This window comes from Scyliorhinus torazame, chromosome X (assembly GCF_047496885.1).
Source record: "Scyliorhinus torazame isolate Kashiwa2021f chromosome X, sScyTor2.1, whole genome shotgun sequence".
Taxonomy (NCBI): domain Eukaryota; kingdom Metazoa; phylum Chordata; class Chondrichthyes; order Carcharhiniformes; family Scyliorhinidae; genus Scyliorhinus; species Scyliorhinus torazame.
Window position 1 is genome coordinate 17,412,095 of NC_092738.1, and position 18,861 is coordinate 17,430,955.

General features: G+C 46.6%; 1 protein-coding gene across 11 annotated transcripts in view; it reads left to right on the top strand.

Annotated features, from left to right (window-relative positions):
• The window catches only part of LOC140405457 (sodium channel protein type 8 subunit alpha-like), a 381,151-nt gene that overhangs the window by 331,428 nt on the left and 30,862 nt on the right, over positions 1-18,861 (top strand). For 8 of the 11 annotated variants that reach the window (XM_072493902.1, XM_072493901.1, XM_072493906.1 and 5 more), the window contains one exon: positions 3,172-3,294. The exons of the other annotated variants lie outside the window; for them this stretch is intronic. In XM_072493902.1, coding sequence (XP_072350003.1) covers positions 3,172-3,294 — 123 coding nt within the window. The remainder of the gene's footprint in view (positions 1-3,171; positions 3,295-18,861) is intronic. 11 annotated transcript variants of the gene reach the window in all.

Consider the following 18,861-nt stretch of genomic DNA (forward strand, 5'->3'; position numbering starts at 1 on the left):
TATCTGCTGCCTTATTGGTTAATAACCCAGCAACATTATTGTCTGCATTGCTCCCTCAAGAGACTGAAACATTGAATATTATTATTTGAAGAATGTTTGTGATTTTATTCTTGCAATCCCCTCACCCTCTGTTCAATCCCATTAGTTCCTCTTCACATGAGTAACCCCCTTACCCAAGTATGCTGTCCAGGTCTCTTAGAAATCCCCATGTAAACTATCAGTGTCACATTAGACCTTACCATAGTTAGAGTCTGCTTTCCTATGTTCAAGTATCAGGGTTAAGACTATCAAATCTCAGGGATCAGATTGGACATGGATGGCGACACCAAACAGATATTATTGTGTCAGTCGCCATTTATACCCAAGTGCATCTCAATGGCACGGTAGCATAGTGGTTAGCACAGTTGCTTCACAGCTCCAGGGTCCCAGGTTCGATTCCCCGCTGGGTCACTGTCTGTGTGGAGTCTGCACGTTCTCCCCGTGTCTGCGTGGGTTTCCTCCGGGTGCTCCGGTTTCCTCCCACAGTCCAAAGATGTGCAGGTTAGGTGGATTGGCCATGCTAAATTGCCCTTTATGTCCAAAACCGGTTGGGTGGGGTTACTGTGTTACGGGGATAGGGTGAAGGTGTGAGCTTGGTTGGGTGCTCTTTCCAAGGGCCGGTGCAGGCTCGATGGGCCGAATGGCCTCCTTCTACACTGTAAATTCTATGAATATTCAGCTCCAGTGTCTTCATTGAACCTGAATATCAGGCATGTGATTGCACACCAAAGCGATCCCGCCTGTGTTGCATCCTTTGCACATGTCTGATTTTACCCATCCCCCCCCCCCCCCCCACACACACACACACAGTGCTTCCCAAGTGGGTCAAAATATCACTGACAATCCAGACTAGAAATTTGAATTTCAGTCTGTCTGTGAGTGTGGGTGCGTCTCAGAATTTCGATCAACAACATCAAACTTTATATAATTAAGGTTTATAATGACTTTGTGTTTAAGCCCTAGGATGTTTCCAATGGGTGTTTTCGAACCTGTCAATGTGATGTGAACGTGACACCTGCTGGTGCCAAAATGGTGGCTAATCTTGCCTGTGGCTTTGAATTTGGTTGAATTGATTAGACAAACGCATACTAATGACCATGTTACATACAGATCTCATTAACTTCCTTTTCAGAGTCTCGGATCATCAGCAGCTTTACTTTTCCTTTTGGCTTCCGGTACAATAACTATGCATCTTGTCTGAAGGTGAATTAATAGACAGTCGATAACCTGTAGACCAATTTATTGTGTCGTTCCTTTCCTTGTAGAGCAGACTGCTCCCTCTTGTGTTTTGAGTGAACACTGTAAACTCCTGTTTAGATTTATATCCTTGTGGAATGTTTTGAATTGTTTAAATCTACCTTGTAAAAGTTTTTTTTAAATGAATTGATTTTAAGATGTTTTCCAATTGTGCAAATCAAGTCCTATTGATCTCTGAGTACTGAAGACAGATTTTGGTCTGCTATATTGTTTATGGTGACTAACTTTCTCTGCACATTCCTGGTGTCATTTCTGGGGATCCAGTTTCCTCCCACAGTCCAAAGATGTCCAGGTTAGGTGGATTGGCCATGCGAAATTGCCCAATTGGCTCGATTAAATGAGTATTGTTTGAATTACTTGAGTCAATTATGAGTTCAGCCGAAATGCTGAGTCATAAAGGATAAACCAAATGTTTGCATCAGTTCTTCAGTGGGCTGTTTATTTGTGCAATACTGTCTTTAGTGCTCAGAGTGTTTAAAAGGGGAACAAGCTGAACTGCTCACAAAATGGATTTCTGTTCCTCCCTTTGTTTGTTCTTGGCCAAGCATCGACAAGCAGGGGTATTAAAAAGCATGGATCAGGGGATATACTTAACTCTTTGCACCTTCGTCAAACTTGCATAGTATGTCTGAACTGTATGGGCTTCCATCGATGTAACAGGGCTGCATACTGTACCAGTGCAACACAGACACAATTGCAAATGCTATTAATTAGTTATCCAAAATATATATCCAATCTGAACACCAGTATCAAGCCAGGTTGAATGGGCATCTCTTAGAGTCTGAATTTTAATCCCATTTGGAGATATAGTGAGAAATTCACTCTGCCCTCGGAGGAACTAATGGGTGCAGATTACACTTATTTGCATGTATTAATCCGTGGGTGTCTCAAATCTAACCCCTCAGGCTCTGTAAATTTGAGCCTGTCCTTTTGTTCCCCTTCTCCTCTGCCTCAAAACCTTTGCACCTGTGTGGTACACTCACACAAAGGCGGAGTTGAGATCAGACAAAATTCGTCCTAGATGGGCCATCTTTCCTTTATGTTTCTCACACTGGCAAAGTCTCAAACTTCACATCACGTCTTTGCTTGTGCCTGCCGCTGTCTTCAGCTTTGCTCCCTGTCAGTGAGTCATTTCAAATCTGACAAACGAATAACGTCGAAGGAACGCTCAAAACATTTGTCACTGACCTGTGGTAGCTGAAGGAACAGAGTTTTGAATGAAAACTATCTGGGGAACCCACTTGCTTTGCAAAGGCACATTTTGTTTATCTGCATTTGGAGTGCAAAATGGTAAATCGAACATGACTAAGTTTTAACAGATCACAAAATTGCCAGTGTGACTATACATCGGGAACAAGTTGTTTGCAGATGCCACTCTATGGCCTCTCTGCCACCCTCCCTACTGCCTCTTTCCACTGCAGTGCCTCTGTATATAGAAGATATATCAGAGGGTAGTTTGATATGCAGCACAGATTTACCTGTATTCTTTTTTGTAGGTACCTTTTATTTGTGTGGCTTAATTTTCTGGGCTTTTTCTCCCCTCACTCTTCGATCGGATCTTCACAAAGTAAAGGGCAAGGGTAAGGTTCTTATCATCCATTGGGCATTTTCCTCCAACAGGTCCCCATTAGTTGTCCGTGTGTCTGTGACCCTTCTTTTCACTTTTCTTCCTTTTGTTCTATCTTATGCCTCTTCTCAACTACGCATTTCCTTCTCTAGGTCATTAGGAATTACTTCAGGCAAGGGGAGTAGGGAGCTGGAACTCAGTCCATCGCTACGAGCTTGAGGCAATCTCACAATTAGTCCACTTTGTTTCATCAGCAATAGGGCCTTTGCTAACAGTATTGGGAACTTTGCTTTTCTGTTTCTGTATAGGTTTCTTTAGTCAGCCTCGTAGCTAATGCCCTGGGCTACTCCGAACTAGGTGCCATTAAGTCTCTTAGGACACTAAGAGCTTTGAGACCTCTAAGAGCCTTATCACGATTTGAAGGGATGAGGGTAAGATGGAATAGCAGCTGACCTTCTGCATGCATATGAGAAAAAGTTTAAGCATGCTAGAATTGATCGATAAACTCTGGGGAGGGGTAAATTAACCATAACCCAGCTGCTGAACTTATCCCCTCTCCCTTTTATTCCACACCTGCACCCTCTCCTACAAAGGAGATACATTAGGCTGCCTCATCACATTAGATTGGCCCAAACTACATGCCATCGTAGAACATACATCAGCTGTTCTCATTTGGCCTGGCTTTCCTTTAGTGTTTCTAAGGGTTTTTCTGCTGTAACCTAAATGGAGAATCACCAGGTGCAAAGATGTATACATGAAGCACATGCTTAGATATGGGTCAGGCAGACTGAACGATTGATAATTGATCCGCAAAGGACCAACCTTAATTCAAATCTTCAATTGGGTAGTGTTTTGGGTGCAAAACTGAGGTAAAATTGAATGTTTTTGAATGTACGTGTTATCAGAACCACATATTTTTAGGCTTGCTCAGTATATGCATGGCCTGGTGTTCATCTCGTTGTACCTGGTTGTTCTCGATCCAGTCCGCTGGAGACTGGTGGCCTTGTCTGACAGCTTTTCCTTCCACATCCTCCCTTCTATGATACCCCCTGTTGTGTCACTTTGAACGAATCTGATCACAATCAAGCATTGCACTGAATGAGTTTGATGCCATCACAACATTTTGAAAGATTTGAAATAATTTAATGTGGGATGCGACGCGCTGCTGTTGATTGCATGGAATCCATATTGAATAATCAGCCACACGTTTTTGAGGGCGCGCGTAACTCACACCACCTTCTTTTCAAAAGAGCAAGTGGACCGCACAGACCTTCCACTGCTCGTTAGAGAGGCAATGTGTTGAAAAATTGCAATTGTATTATCAATCAATCCGGTTTAAACCCCAACCTTAGCAGAGGCGAGATTGGAGTGGTAGGAATGTGCATAGAAAGGTGCATAGAATCTCTAGCGAACTACACTCGTAACATACAGACTCAAAACTGCAATCCATCACTGACCATCGGTTATTTTATACAATATATGCAGTGGACATTTTCAACGTACTTGCCTTGTGTTTGAAAGGCAGCTATGCCAAGGTGAGTGGACCACGGAAGCTTAAGGGCTGAATTTTCGCTAGTGAGGAGGAGAGCTCGGGTCAAGAAATTTCCTGCCTTGACAGATCTGCCTGGGTTTGAAGGGCTCTGTCACTTTGCGATTTTTAATCTCAAGGAGGGAAGCAGGACTGCATTAGCCCCATCAGCCCCAGAAGCACATCGTAGGTGGCCGAGGTGGGGAGTGCCGAGTACTGAGGCGGTCTAGTTCGAAGGTCCGCTTCATCAGTTCTTTCAGAAGCTTTCCGGCTCTCTGTCCATTACCCTGCATACCTCCTCCCACCCCCCCATGCCAGCTCATGCTCCCATCCAGCTCCATGCCACCTCATATCTCCATGACCCCTCATACCCCCATTCCACTGCCATGCCAATTGATGCCCCCAACCCATGCTCCCTCATAGGTACCTCCATAGCCACCCATCCAGTGGGCAGATATCAGGAGCCCTGTGGAGATGAAAAACATCTAACAAGGCTCTCAGTTATACATAGTTGATAACCAAAAAATAAACTCTCCATTCAAAGATTTTAAATCCCTCAAGTGTTTAATTTGTTATAAAAACAAAGTTATATTTAATAACCACATCAAAAACAGCTAATTGTTTAATAACCTCCTTAAAATGTCAATCAAAATGTGAATTCAGCTGCCTCTGCTGAGATGCGTACTTTTGTATTTCCTCAAACTCAGCCAACCATTCATAATGACCTCAACTATAATAACAGCCCTTGGAAAATGTCAGTAAAGAAGTTTATTGAAACTGTAGGGACAGATAGTAATGTTTTCTTCTAACCTACACCAGATGGCCTGTCAATCAAAGAAGCACAGCAGAGGGGATTCTTTTTAATGCTAACTGACAGCGTCAGCCTGTTTTTTTCTTCATGTTTAAAGGGCTGGGGATGTATAAAACTTCACATCATGACACTAGAACAGACCTTATCCACCCTTCACAAGCATTTATGTGACTCCGTAAATCCATGACTTCCACACTGTGGGTTAAAGCCCTTGGCAAGTGAAAATGGTGTCTGTTGGATCTCAGCACTAATTTCAAATGGCCCTGCTGAGTTTGGCTTTCTCACTTGTGTGATTCAGCAGCCCCATGCCCACCCCCTTTCCACCCACAATTCCCCCTCCCCACCCCCACTTCTCCCTGGCCGACAAAAAATGGGAACTGTCAGAAATGGGGGCAGGACATCTGCATCTAAGTCCCACCCGCCATTTTTAAACGTCTCTGCAGTCAGTCCGACTCCAGCCCTGACGGTTTCTACTTGAGAAGAACAGAAATAGTATTGCAGCATTGAGAACCACTAGAAACTCCAGGTGTGTTCTGGCATCAGATTGTGGACAGTGCGAACGAGGGGGATTTGTCCCAGGATTGTGCACACGATGGAGGATTGAAATCATTGATTAATTGTATAGTTGGTAATCAAGGGTAAGTGATGTGTCCAACTATTAATCAAACACGGTGTGCATTGACAATATTGGTCACGAGTATGTTTACAGGAAGCCACAATCTTAATAAACAGAATGAGGATAACAGATTGGGCGAGAGATTTGGCTTGGACAGAAACTTCCTCTTCCAATGAGATTCTTATTGTTTTTTGGATATGTTGAGGCAGCATTCACTTGTCAAAAAGAGATGAAGGTGAGTTCCTTCCCTCAACTGCTGGTGTCAGCGCATAGATCTATGGATTAACAGGAAAGGGTTCACTTGGGCTGAATTTAATGCCCTCCACTGAGGCAAATGTAGTGGTGGGGGGGCATTTCATTGGGCAGGAGAATGCTAGGTGGGGACCCTGCCACATTCCTGCCTCTGTCCCGATTAATTTGGGGCAGGGAGGTTCATGGACAACCTTCCCGCCCACTACCAATTGAGGCCCTGAAGCAAATGAATGCCGACCAAAGGGCCTCATGCCACTGATATTCACACGGCAGGGGGTGGGTCTTGCCATGTGAGAAGCCCGAAAAGCAAACCCCAATGCATGCTTCCCAGTGGAGTCCCTCATTCAAAGGCACTCAGTGTCTGATCGAGGGACACCCCCAGCATTGGGATGGTTTGCTGAGAGACGCTCCCTGCCCTTGCTGCTAACCCCCCCCCCCCCACCAGCTCCCCTGAGACCCCCACCCTCCGCCATCACTCACCTGTGGCCTGGGTCCTTCAGCGCTCGTGAACCTCAGATGGGTGCATTACCAGCAGTGGCCACTGCCTTCCTAGTAGCGCTGCTGAGCAATGCATGGCTGCCGACCTCTGACTGGCGACAGCTCTTGAGGGGGCCGGGCTGGAAGGGGTAGTAGAATTTCTGTCTCTAAGGTTCTCGGTCCTAGGGTAAGCCTGCCACTGACAAAGTAAATGCCTGATTGGCATTTAATTTGGTGGGGCTTCCTGAAAGTGGGTGAGATTCTGATCACCCTACATTAAACTCCACCACTCTTTGTTATGCATTAAGGCCATTGATACAAGCTGTAATTTTGAGCTCAACTGAACCTAATTTGGTACAAACCTGTAAAAGGCTGTGGTCAAACTACTGTGCCCTGAGAGTGCATCTCAATGTGTCCAGTTCTAATTAGCGAGCTACAAGCTGGGAGGCATTCAAGTGCAGGAAGGGGGAGTAAGGTTGGTTTATGGAGCTGATCGCTAAATATAAAGAGCCTGAATTACGAAGGAGGACCATAGTTAGTTGGACCTTTCAATCTACAAAGCGCATGTCTGAGAGGCAGTCATACGGAGGTATATGCAAAAGTAAGCTGTGTGGAAAAGATTAATTGCATGGAAATTCTAATACACAAATAGGCCCTTTGACCCAAACACACCATGTTGCTGTTCCACCTCGACATGACCAATGGTTCGAACCTGATGATCCCGTATCCCTTCATTCCTCTTTCCTACAACCATCTATCCAATCTATTAATAAATGTTGACATGCAAACCTCAGTGTAAAACGACTCCTCCTACTTGCGACCCTAAATCACAAACATTTAATCTTATACCCCCACAACCCTTTGGTTCAAACGTCTGTCTAACTCAACTTTGAATATGTTTGATGACCCATACCCTCAGCTCCGTGGGGAGCAGAATTCCAAAGATTCCAAAGAGCCCTCTGAGAGGCAGCACGGTAGCATAGTGGTTAGCATTGTTGCTTCACAGCTCGAGGGTCCCGGGTTCAATTCCAACCTTGGGTGACTGTCTGTGCGGAGTTTGCACGTTCTCCCCGTGAATGCGTGGGTTTCCTCCGGGTGCTCCGGTTTCCTCCCACAGCCCAAAGATGTGCAGGTTAGGTGGATTGGCCATGCTAAATTGCCCCTTAGTGTCCAAAAGGTTAGGTGGGGTTACGGGGATAGGGTGGAGGTGTGGGCTTATGTAGGGTGCTCTTTCCAAGGGCCGGTGCAGACTCGATGGGCCGAATGGCCTCCTTCTGCACTGTAAATTCTCTGAGAGAATAAATTCCTCCTCTCCGGAGATGAGGAGGAATTTATTCTCTCAGAGTGCTCTTTGGAATCTTTGAAACTGCCTCCAGTTCTAGCTCCAAAGAAAAGTAATATGCACTCGAAACGTTAACTCTCTGTGTCTCTGTCCGTGGACGCTGCCAGGCCTGTTGAATCTTGCCAGCATTTTCTGTTTTTACCTCTTAGTTCTGGATTCCCCCCACAAGAGAAAACATCCTCTCAGTCTCGATCCTGTCAAACCCCATCAGAAGATAACCTCTCATTCTCCCATACTCCAATGACTACAGGGAGGTAGGAAGGCGAGCTGAGACTTTTTATACTTAATTCATGGGATGTGGGCCTCGCTGGCTAGACTAGCATTTATTACCCATCCCTGCGGGTGAGCTGCTGCATGTGGTGTACGTACACCGACAGCGCTTTTAGGAATGGAGTTCCGACATTTTGACCCAGCGACAGTGAAGGAACGGCGAAATATAAGTCAGCATAGTGAGTGGCTCGGAGGGGAACTTACAGATGATGGTGTTCCCATGTGTCTGCTGTCCATGTCCATCTAGGTAGTAGCGGTTGTGGGTTTGGAAGGTGCTGTCATAGGAGCTTTGGCAAGTTCCTGGGAGTTCTTGCAATGTATCTTGTAGATGGTACACACGGCTGCTACTGTGCATCAGTGGTGGAGGGAGTGAATGTTTGTGGATGGGGTACCAATCAAGCGGGGCTGCTTTGTCCTGGATGGTGTTGAGCTTCTTGAGTGTTGTTGGAGCTGCACTCATCCAGACAAACAAACAAAAACAAAGAACAAAGAAATGTACAGCACAGGAACAGGCCCTTCGGCCCTCCAAGCCCATGCCGACCATGCTGCCCGACTAAACTACAATCTTCTACACTTCCTGGGTCCGTATCCCTCTGTTCCCATCCTATTCATGTATTTGTCAAGATGCCCCTTAAATGTCACTATCGTCCCTGCTTCCACCACCTCCTCCGGTAGCGAGTTCCAGGCACCCACTTCCCTCTGCGTAAAAAACTTGCCTCGTACATCTACTCTAAACCTTGCCCCTCTCACCTTAAACCTATGCCCCCTAGTAATTGACCCCTCTACCCTGGGGAAATGCCTCTGACTATCCACTCTGTTTATGCCCCTCATAATTTTGTATACCTCTATCAGGTCTGCCCTCAACCTCCTTCGTTCCAGTGAGAACAAACCGAGTTTATTCAACCGCTCCTCATAGCTAATGCCCTCCATACCAGGCAACATTCTGGTAAATCTCTTCTGCACCCTCTCTAAAGCCTCCACATCCTTCTGGTAGTGTGGCGACCAGAATTGAACACTATACTCCAAGTGTGGCCTAACTAAGGTTCTATACAGCTGCAACATGACTTGCCAATTCTTATACTCAATGCCCCGGCCAATGAAGGCAAGCATGCCGTATGCCTTCTTGACTACCTTCTCCACCTGTATTGCCCATTTAAATGACCTGTGGACCTGTACTCCTAGATCTCTTTGACTTTCAATGCTCTTGAGGGTTCTACCATTCACTGTATATTCCCTACCTGCATTAGACCTTCCAAAATGCATTACCTCACATTTGTCCGAATTAAACTCCATCTGCCATCACTCTGCCCAAGTCTCCAAACAATCTAAATCCTGCTGTATCCTCCGACAGTCCTCATCGCTATCCGCAATTCCACCAACCTTTGTGTCGTCTGCAAACTTACTAATCAGACCAGTTACATTTTCCTCCAAATCGTTTATATATACTACAAAGAGCAAAGGTCCCAGCACTGATCCCTGTGGAACACCACTGGTCACAGCCCTCCAATGAGAAAAGCATCCTTCTATTGCTACTCTCTGCCTTCTATGGCCTAGCCAGTTCTGTATCCACCTTGCCAGCTCACCCCTGATCCCGTGTGACTTCACCTTTTGTACTAGTCTACCATGAGGGACCTTGTCAAAGGCCTTACTGAAGTCCATATAGACAACATCCACTGCCCTACCTGCATCAATCATCTTAGTGACCTCCTCGAAAAACTCTATCAAGTTAGTGAGACACGACCTCCCCTTCACAAAACCGTGCTGCCTCTCACTAATACGTCCATTTGCTTCCAAATGGGAGTAGATCCTGTCTCGAAGAATTCTCTCCAGTAGTTTCCCTACCACTGAAGTAAGGCTCACCGGCCTGTAGTTCCCGGGATTATCCTTGCTACCCTTCTTAAACAAGTGGAGAGTATTCCATCACACTCCTGACTTGTGCCTTGTTGATGGTGGACAGGCTTTGGCGGGTCAGGAGGTGAGTTACTCTCCGCAGGATTCCCAGCCACTGACCTGCTCTGGTAGCCACAGTATTTATACGGCTGGGTCCAGTTCAGTTTCTGATCAATGGTAATCCCCAGGATGTTGATAGTGGGGGATGCAGCGATGGTAATGCCATTGAATGTCAAGAGGGAATGGTTAGATTTTTCTCCAGTAGGAGATGGTGATTGCCTGGCACTTGTGTGGCGTGAATGTAACTTGCCCAAGCCTGGATATTGTCCAGGTCTTGCTGCATTTGGACAGGGACTGCTTCATTATCTGAGGAGTCGTGAATGGTGCTGAACATTGTGCAGTCATCCGCAAACATCCCCACTTCTGACCTTATGATGGAGGAAAGGTCATTGATGAAGCAGCTGACGATGGTTGGGCCGAGGACACTACCCTGAGGAACTCCTGCAGTGATGTCCTGGAGCTGAGATGATTGACCTCCAACGACCACGACCATCTTCCTTTGTGCCGGGTATGGCTCCAACCAGCGGAGAGTTTTCCCCGATTCCCATTGACTCCAGTTTAGCTAGGGCTTCTTGATGCCACACTCGGTCAAATGTTGCCTTGATGTCAATGGCAGTCACTCTCACCTCACCTCTTGAGTTCAGCTCTTGTGTCCATGTTTGGCTGTAATTAAGTCAGGCGCTGAGTGGCCTTGGCAGAACCAAGGCTCAGCATTGGTGAACTCGTAATTGGTGAGTAAATGCCACTTGCTCACACTGTCAACAACACCTTCAATCACTTGCCAATAATTGAGAGTAAACTGATTACATAGATTTCATAGAATGTACAGTGCAGAAGGAGGCCATTCAGCCCATCGAGTCTGCACCGGCTCTTGGAAAGATCACCCTACCCAAGGTCCACACCTCCACCCTATCCCCATAACCCAGTAACCCCACCCAACACTAAGGGCAATTTTGGACACTAAGGGCAATTTATCACGGTCAATCCACCTAACCTGCACATCTTTGGACACTAAGGGCAATTTATCACGGTCAATCCACCTAACCTTTTTGGTCACTAAGGGCAATTTATCATGGCCAATCCACCTAACCTGCACATCTTTGGACTTTGGGAGGAAACCGGAGCACCCGGATGAAACCCACGCAGACACGGGGAGAACGTGCAGACTCCGCACAGACAGTGACCCAAGCCTGGAATCGAACCTGGGACCCTGGAGCTGTGAAGCAATTGTGCTATCCACAATGCTACCGTGCTGCCCAGATGGGGTGGGAATTGGTTGGGTTTTTCCTGCTTTTTTGTGGGCAAGACATGCCTGGGCAATATTCCATTTTGTTGGCTCAATGCCAGTATTGCAGCTGTAGCAGAACAGTTCGACTCAGCATGTGACTTGTTCTGGGACAAAAGTCTTCAGTGGTACAGTCAGGACGAGGGTGTCTATCGCCTTTGTATCCGGTGCACTCAACCGCTTCCTGACGTTGCAGGGAGTGAATCAAAATGGCTGAAAACTGTCTCCTGGGAACTGGGAGGAGACTGAGATGCACTTGGCACTTCTGACTGAAGATGGTTGTAAATGCTTCAGCCTTGTCTTTTGCACTTACTCGCTATCTCCTCCACCATTACCGGCTGGAAAAGAAACAGAGGAAACCGGACCAGGAATAGGCCATTCGGCCCCTTGCACCTGCCCCACCATTCACCTGGATCATGGCTGATGATCTCAATGCCCCCCAGATGATAAAATAGCCTGCCAATAGAGATGCAAGAATGACCACTGGAGGAAGTACTGGATCCAACTGGATCCTGCTCTCCAGGAAGGGGGTGATGCTTTGGGAAGAACAGGAGCAGGAGGAAATTGGAAAATAAGAAAACACTTGGGTGACATTTTCCTTCATAATTCAGGAAACATGTTAAATGACCTGGCACTACAAATTCACCATTCCATCTGATTTTCTTATGAGGAGAGGTTGAGTAGGTTGGGCCTGTCCTCATTGGGGTTTAGAAGAATGAGAGGCGACCTTATTGAGACATATCGGATTCTCAGGGGGTTTGACAGGGTAGATGCTGAGAGGTTGTTTCCCCTTGTGGGAGAGTCTAGGGCCAGAGGGCATAATCTCAGTAAGGGGGTCGCCCATTTCAGACAGAGATGAGGAGGAATTTCTTCTCTCAGAGGGGAGTGGATCTGTGGAATTCTTTACCGCAGAGAGCTGTAGAGGCTGGGTCGCTAAGTATGTTCAAGGCTGAGAGAGACAGATTTTTAATCAGTCAGGGAATCGAGGGTTATGGGGCTAAGGCGGGAAAGTGGGGTGCAGGATAAATTAGCATATCAGATCAGTCATGATCTCATTGAATGGCAGAGCAAATTCAATGGGCCGAATGGCCTACATCTTATGGTCGAATTAAAGGATCCTGGATGGACCAAGCTGGGTTCAATAATGTGATCATTGCAGATGGGTATCTTGACTGATGCACCTTTTCAACATTTGTCCAACACAGCAAGTCCCTCTAACCTGGACAGTGCAGTCTTCCCGAAATTCCCAATCAATAGACAATGTCCTGGATTCTCCGGCCTCCCAGCCGTGTGTTTCTTAGCGGCGCACTGTTCGCTGGCGGCGGGATTCTCTGTTCCTGCCGCATGTCAATGGAATTTCCCATTGTCGCCATCCCATGCTGCCGGGAAACCCGTGGGTGGGAGTGCGCTGCCGGAGGGACCGGAGACTCCCAACGGCTGGAGAATTCCGGCCAACATATTTCCAATCTTTTGAAGTTTGTTGTTCACAGCAGAACATCAACTCCAGAACGTTTCGAAGGGTGGAAATAGACTGAAAGCAGCAAAGCAGATTCCGACTACTCTAAGGACGCGATTCTCCCAAAAGAGAACACTGTCCCCGAGCAAGCGCATTTAGCCGCATGTTTCCCGGCGCTCGCATTGCCGACAAACACATGGCGATTCAACGCAACTTGTGTTGTATAAGGGGCCTGAACCGTGAACGCACGGCCGAGGCCGCACATGGACCGGCATGGTGGCACAGTGGTTAGCACTGCTGCTTCACAGCACCAGGGACCCGGGTTCGATTCTGACCTCAGGTGACTGTGCGGAGTCTGCACGTTCTCCCCGTGTGTGCGTGGGTTTCCTCCGGGTGCTCTGGTTTCCTCCCACAGTCCAAAGATGTGCAGGTTAGGTGGATTGACCATGTTAAATTGCCCCTTAGTGACCAAAAGGTTAGACTTGGTTATGGGGATAGGGTTGGGGCATGGGCCTAGGAAGGGTGCTCTTTCCAATGGTCAGTACAAATGGCCTACTTCTGCACTGTAGTGATTCTATAGCCCCGTTTTGTACAGTGAGGAGCTCCACTCGCCGGAACTTCCCAGTGTAGCGAGAGATCAGGACGCCATTTTCAAAAATGGCATCCCGATCGCCGAGGCCCGCAAAATGATCCCTGACTCTAGCAGTGCCAGGGCACCACCCTGCCCGAAGGGCATGCATCGGGGAGCCTCAGATCTCCTGGGAGACCCCCACGAGTGCCATTCCATCTGGTCCCCATTTGTGGGGACCAGTTTTTTTTTTAATTCAAAAAAATATACTTTATTCATAAAATTTATCATAAGCATTACAGAGCATTTCGAATTGTCTTGACTGTACATTTCCATCAGAGTTACACATTGCCTTGACTTTCTTCCATTCAATTTTGATAATATTATACACATATCACTCTTTACATTACAATTCCTTCTTAAATATTTACATTGTCATGTTTCTTTTATACATTGGAGTGTTGGTTGCCCAGACCGAGGGGGGTTTACACTGTTACCCGCCCCTCGGTGTACATTTGCTGGAAAGACCTTACACAGTGGTCTTTCCCCATTGCGCCTTGGCGGCAGCTGCCCCAAGCTGGAGTGCGCCCCTCAGCACGTAGTCCTGGACCTTGGAATGTGCCAGTCTGCAACACTAGGTCGAGGACAGCTCTTTGCACTGGAAGATCAGCAAGTTTCGGGCAGACCAAAGAGCGTCTTTCACCGAGCTGATGACCTTCCAGCAGCAGTTGATGTTTGTCTCGGTGTGTGTCCCTGGAAACAGTCCATTGAGCACAGAGCCCTGTGTCACAGAGCTGCTCGGGATGAACCTTGACAAATACCACTGCATCTCTCTCCAGACCTTCTTTGCAAAGGCACATTCCACAAGGAGGTGTGTGACCGTCTCATTTCCCCCACAGCCACTCCGAGGGCAGCGTGCATTGGCGCAGAGCCTTCGGCATTTCAGGAAGACTCCATGAGGCATTCGAAAGTGGGGAGACCTTGCTAGCATGACACATGAGACGTTAGTCAATGGCGCAAAATTTGATGTCGACAAGGGAGTGAAAGGAATTTTGTCGCCGACGCATTATGCAGAGCATATTTACAGCACCGTCCCAGGAAAATTGACAGGAAGTCATGTCAGTTGACACGCGTTCAGGAACACCGATTGAGACCACCAATTGCAATATTCGCAATCTAGATAAGAAAAGAGACAACATCTGGAATCCCACAGTAGAATCCAAAGACTTCAGGGAGTTAACAATATGGACTTGCTGGCATTTGACAAACAAGGACAGAGAAAAGAAATGATAGAATCATAGAATTTACAATGCAGAAGGAGGCCATTCGGCCCATCGTGTCTGTACCGGCCCTTGGAAAGGGCACCCTATTTAAGCCCACGCCTCCACCCCATCCCCGCAACCCAGTAACCCCACTCAAACATTTTGTGTTGGACCCCAAGGGCAATTGATCATGGCCAATCCACCTAACCTGCACATCTTTGGCCTGTGGGAGGAAACCGGAGCACCCGGAGGAAACCCACGCACACACTGGGAGAACGTGCAGACTCCGCACAGACAGTGACCCAAGCGGGAATCGAACCCGGGTCCCTGGAGCTGTGAAGCAACAGTGCTAACCACTGCTACCGTGCCGCCCTCAGGCCCTGAGAGAAAGTAGAGGATTTATTTTTGACATCTCTTGAATGAGCTAGCTGAACAGTACTTCTTTACAATCAGTTCCTTTACAATCGACAGTTAAAAAGTGGCCGAGAAGTCACACCGAAGAGGAGAGCCTACTTGACACGCCACGGTCTTCCAAATGAATTTGTATCGGTCAACGCTCCACCATTTCATTCCCGGAAATTCCACCAATTCCCAGTCATATCATCAGTTCACCAAATCAAATGGCAAGATGGAGAGCACTTCAAATTGCAAAAACACTGCAATTCACAACAGCACCTTACCGCAATCTTCTTGGCTGTAACAGCAAGTGAAACACCAAACTGTTAAATTATTGAAGCATAGAGAAGAGGTTGTCTGAGTTATACCAACAAGGAAGAGGGAATGGAGGGGGGCACAATCAAGTGGATATTCAAACTGCCAACGTCAGACCCATGGACAGGAAGATCTTGAAGATGGAGAGCAGATACCTGCAGAAAATGGAACTACAGCCAAGTGCAGATACTTCTCAAACTCTTCCCGATGATCTAGGAGTTATTTTGGTGAGTGGCAGCTATAGGTAGTTAGCTAATATGGTCGAGCAGTAAACGCCACAGCCCCAAGTTGGGTCTGCTCCACACTCGCAGATTCTTTGGGGGAAGGCCCGGAAAAAGGAAATAACCATCCTGGCTGTTCGCTGTTGTGAGTGCACTGCCCTGGCAACACCCTGAGTGTGTCACAAGTGCCTCATAGAGGTTTTGAAAGGAGCAATTCGAGTTTCACAGCTATGCACTATTACTGGTCCAAGTTTAGTGACTTAGGGATAAGTTTTCCAATCCTGCCTGTCGCAGGAATCATCCTGGCAGGCTGGAACATTTGGCGATCCGTTTAAAGGGGGTAACCAGAATATCCCGCCAATAAAACAGCTAGAGAGGTGTACTAGTTTCTAGTGACCAACTGGAAAAGATGGAGCCCCAAATCTCAACCTGCAGATGTGATTCCTATTTTATTTTCCCCTGGATACAGCTTTTGAGGAAGAAAATGAGATGGATGATCAGGGAGTGCTTTTGGATGCCAGGGTATGTGTTATTAATTGATGAGGGGATAGGTGGTGAAGGTGGTGGGTTTGAGGGATGGAGGGGGTGGCAACGCAGTCACTACCCACCTTTAACCCCTTGCAAATTTAGCATAACTACAGAATCGTCCTGGGTCTCAGCCAGAGACTTTCCAGGTTATGGTTCCACAGGAAGGTAGTGGCAGAACTTAGTGCCCTTACTCAGGAAGATTTGAAGCTAATACTAGGGAGTTAGCACAGTGCTGCCAATCACGCTCAAGGGCTGGAATTGTCCCGGCCGGGGGGGGGGGGGCATAAAATTGGGATCAGCAGGTACACGCCACAGGGGGGGGGGGGCACAGAAAATCCCGCCCACTCTTTTTATCAACGTTGAATTTTCATTCAGCAGACGTCGGGAAAAGCAGCAGTCTCCCCAAACGTAGCCCAGTCCTCTCACCGTATTCCGGAATTAAATGGCTACACTCCTCAAGTGGGATCAGATGTCAGTTGGCTGCTTCCTCCCCTCAATGCGCAGATGTAAGTCTTCCTGTGTGGGCTGGGGTCTCTGGCAAAGAAAGACCCAGGAATAGAGAAGTGCTGTGATCTCCATGTATTCGTCGACAGTGAGCCAATTCAGGAATGTGGGCAGGTTCAGGCACTTAAGAAAGGTGGTATACTATTGTGGGGGTTGGGGGGGGGGGGGGGGGGGTCACAACTTGTAACTGTGAAACACTTTCTTCTTTGTTATCAACTGACCTACAATACAAGCACTTCCAGCACTCCTCCAGGGTATTCTTACATAGAGACTCGTGCTGTATTAATTGTTAAGGAGTTAGTTCAGTGGAATTACATCTTGGGGACGTAGGAACAGGAGTAGCCATTCATATCCTCGAACCTGTGGCTGATCGAAAGCCCAGCTCCATTCACCCACCTTTTCTCTGTCCCAATGCAAGATGAATTTTCTCTGTATTCCTTTCTAAACTTAAGTAACAAAAGTCGATTGAATCTCAGTCTTGACCGAATAACCACCTTTTGCGAGAGAGTTCGAGATTTCTACTCTCCCTTGCATGGAGGAAATACTTCCGGATTTCACTCCTAACTGGCCTCTCTCTAATTTTAAGATTGGCAACCCATGTTTTGGATTTCCGAACCAGAGGAAAAGGTGTATCCCAATCTATCCTCTTGGATCCTTTTTAAAAAAAATCTTTTTAATGACCTCAATTAGATCACCTTCTAAACTTAAAAGAATGCAAGTCCAGTTCATGTAATTTGTCCTCATGATTTAATCCTTTGATCCTCAGCATCATTCTGGAGAATCTCCGCCCCCAAGGCCAATGTATTTTTCCTGAGGCGCAGTTCCTCTAACGGAACACAATGGGCGGGAGTTTTCCTTGGATCTCTCCGCTATCTTTTAGTGCTTTGTGTATATTGAGCCCTAAAACCCCTGTGCCTTCTTTATGGTGAACATGTCTGTTCTATGCGAGCGAAGGCACCACAGTGTTTATTGATTCAGGTCAACTATTTTAACTAATTGCCTCCATCTTTCATTTAAACTATCTCCCTGTGGTGAGCTGATTTGGGCAGTGTTCCAATAATGCTTCTCCAAATGCATCTGTAATAGAAGGGAAAGGTTAGCTGGCAGTTACGCTGTATACAATTCTGCTACGCATCGCGGTCGACGTCCTTCTGCCCTGGTTCTCAATGGAATGGCTTTTCCGACATGACAAATTTTTTGAGGTACATTTAGGAACAACACTCCAGAATGACCAAGACGACATTCCATAATTTGTTAAATTCCGAGGGAACAAAAAGTCTTTTTGAGAAAACTATGACATCAACTCCATCAGTAAAATGCACTGATTACTTTCATTTCTGCTTCTTGATTATCAATGCACATTATCTTTGGCTTTGCATATCTGAGGAAGTTCATTGGATACATTTTGAACTTCAGGTGACATAGTAGGTTCGAGCACTACTGTTGTTACATTATAGAATGGTGGGATGCAGGGTTACTCGATAAGTTTGCAGTCTTGGCCTCTCTTAAAGAAGGTGATGAAGAACATGGGTATAATCATTTGATACCCAACTCTAGAGCAACATAGGCACAGACATCTGGGAGTAGATTGCCTGGCCAATCTTTCAGCTTCAGCTGGGACCTGCAGGAAAACGAGGGAGATTTTTTTTTTTAAAGCGATTGAATGACGTTAGAAAATAAGGAGAAGTTCTGAACTTTATTTGTTGAACCTTTTGATTTTTCTAAATTTGAATTTTGAAGATTAGCACGTCACAAGGGAGTGGCGAGGCTCGGGTCGTGTTCATGCTTGAGATTCTCCACATGATGTCTTCTCCATCTCGTCGTTGTCTTCCTCGAAAGCTGTCAGGCTAGAAGATCAGGCGGTACCCCATAATGTGGCAGAAAAGGACTGGAGGCAGCCAGCTTCGGAGCGCCTCCCACTGGCCAGTTGTAGAGCAGCAATGGAATGGATCAGCCTTGCTGCCTGACTTCTCAGCCAGAGTATAATGTGTGGCCCAGGGAAATCAAAGGGGAACAAAAAACTGGGAGATCATAACTATCATTTAGAAACAATTCTAATCGTTTGACACTTTATCCTTAATATTCTACAATTTAAAAAGCAGTCTAACAAGGGGGAAAGTATGAACCTATTCCTGTAGTTTGTTTTAAAGCTTGATTTCACTCAGAGCTGTGCTTTTGCCTACTATCTCGTGATATGCATTGCAAAGAGCTTGTAAA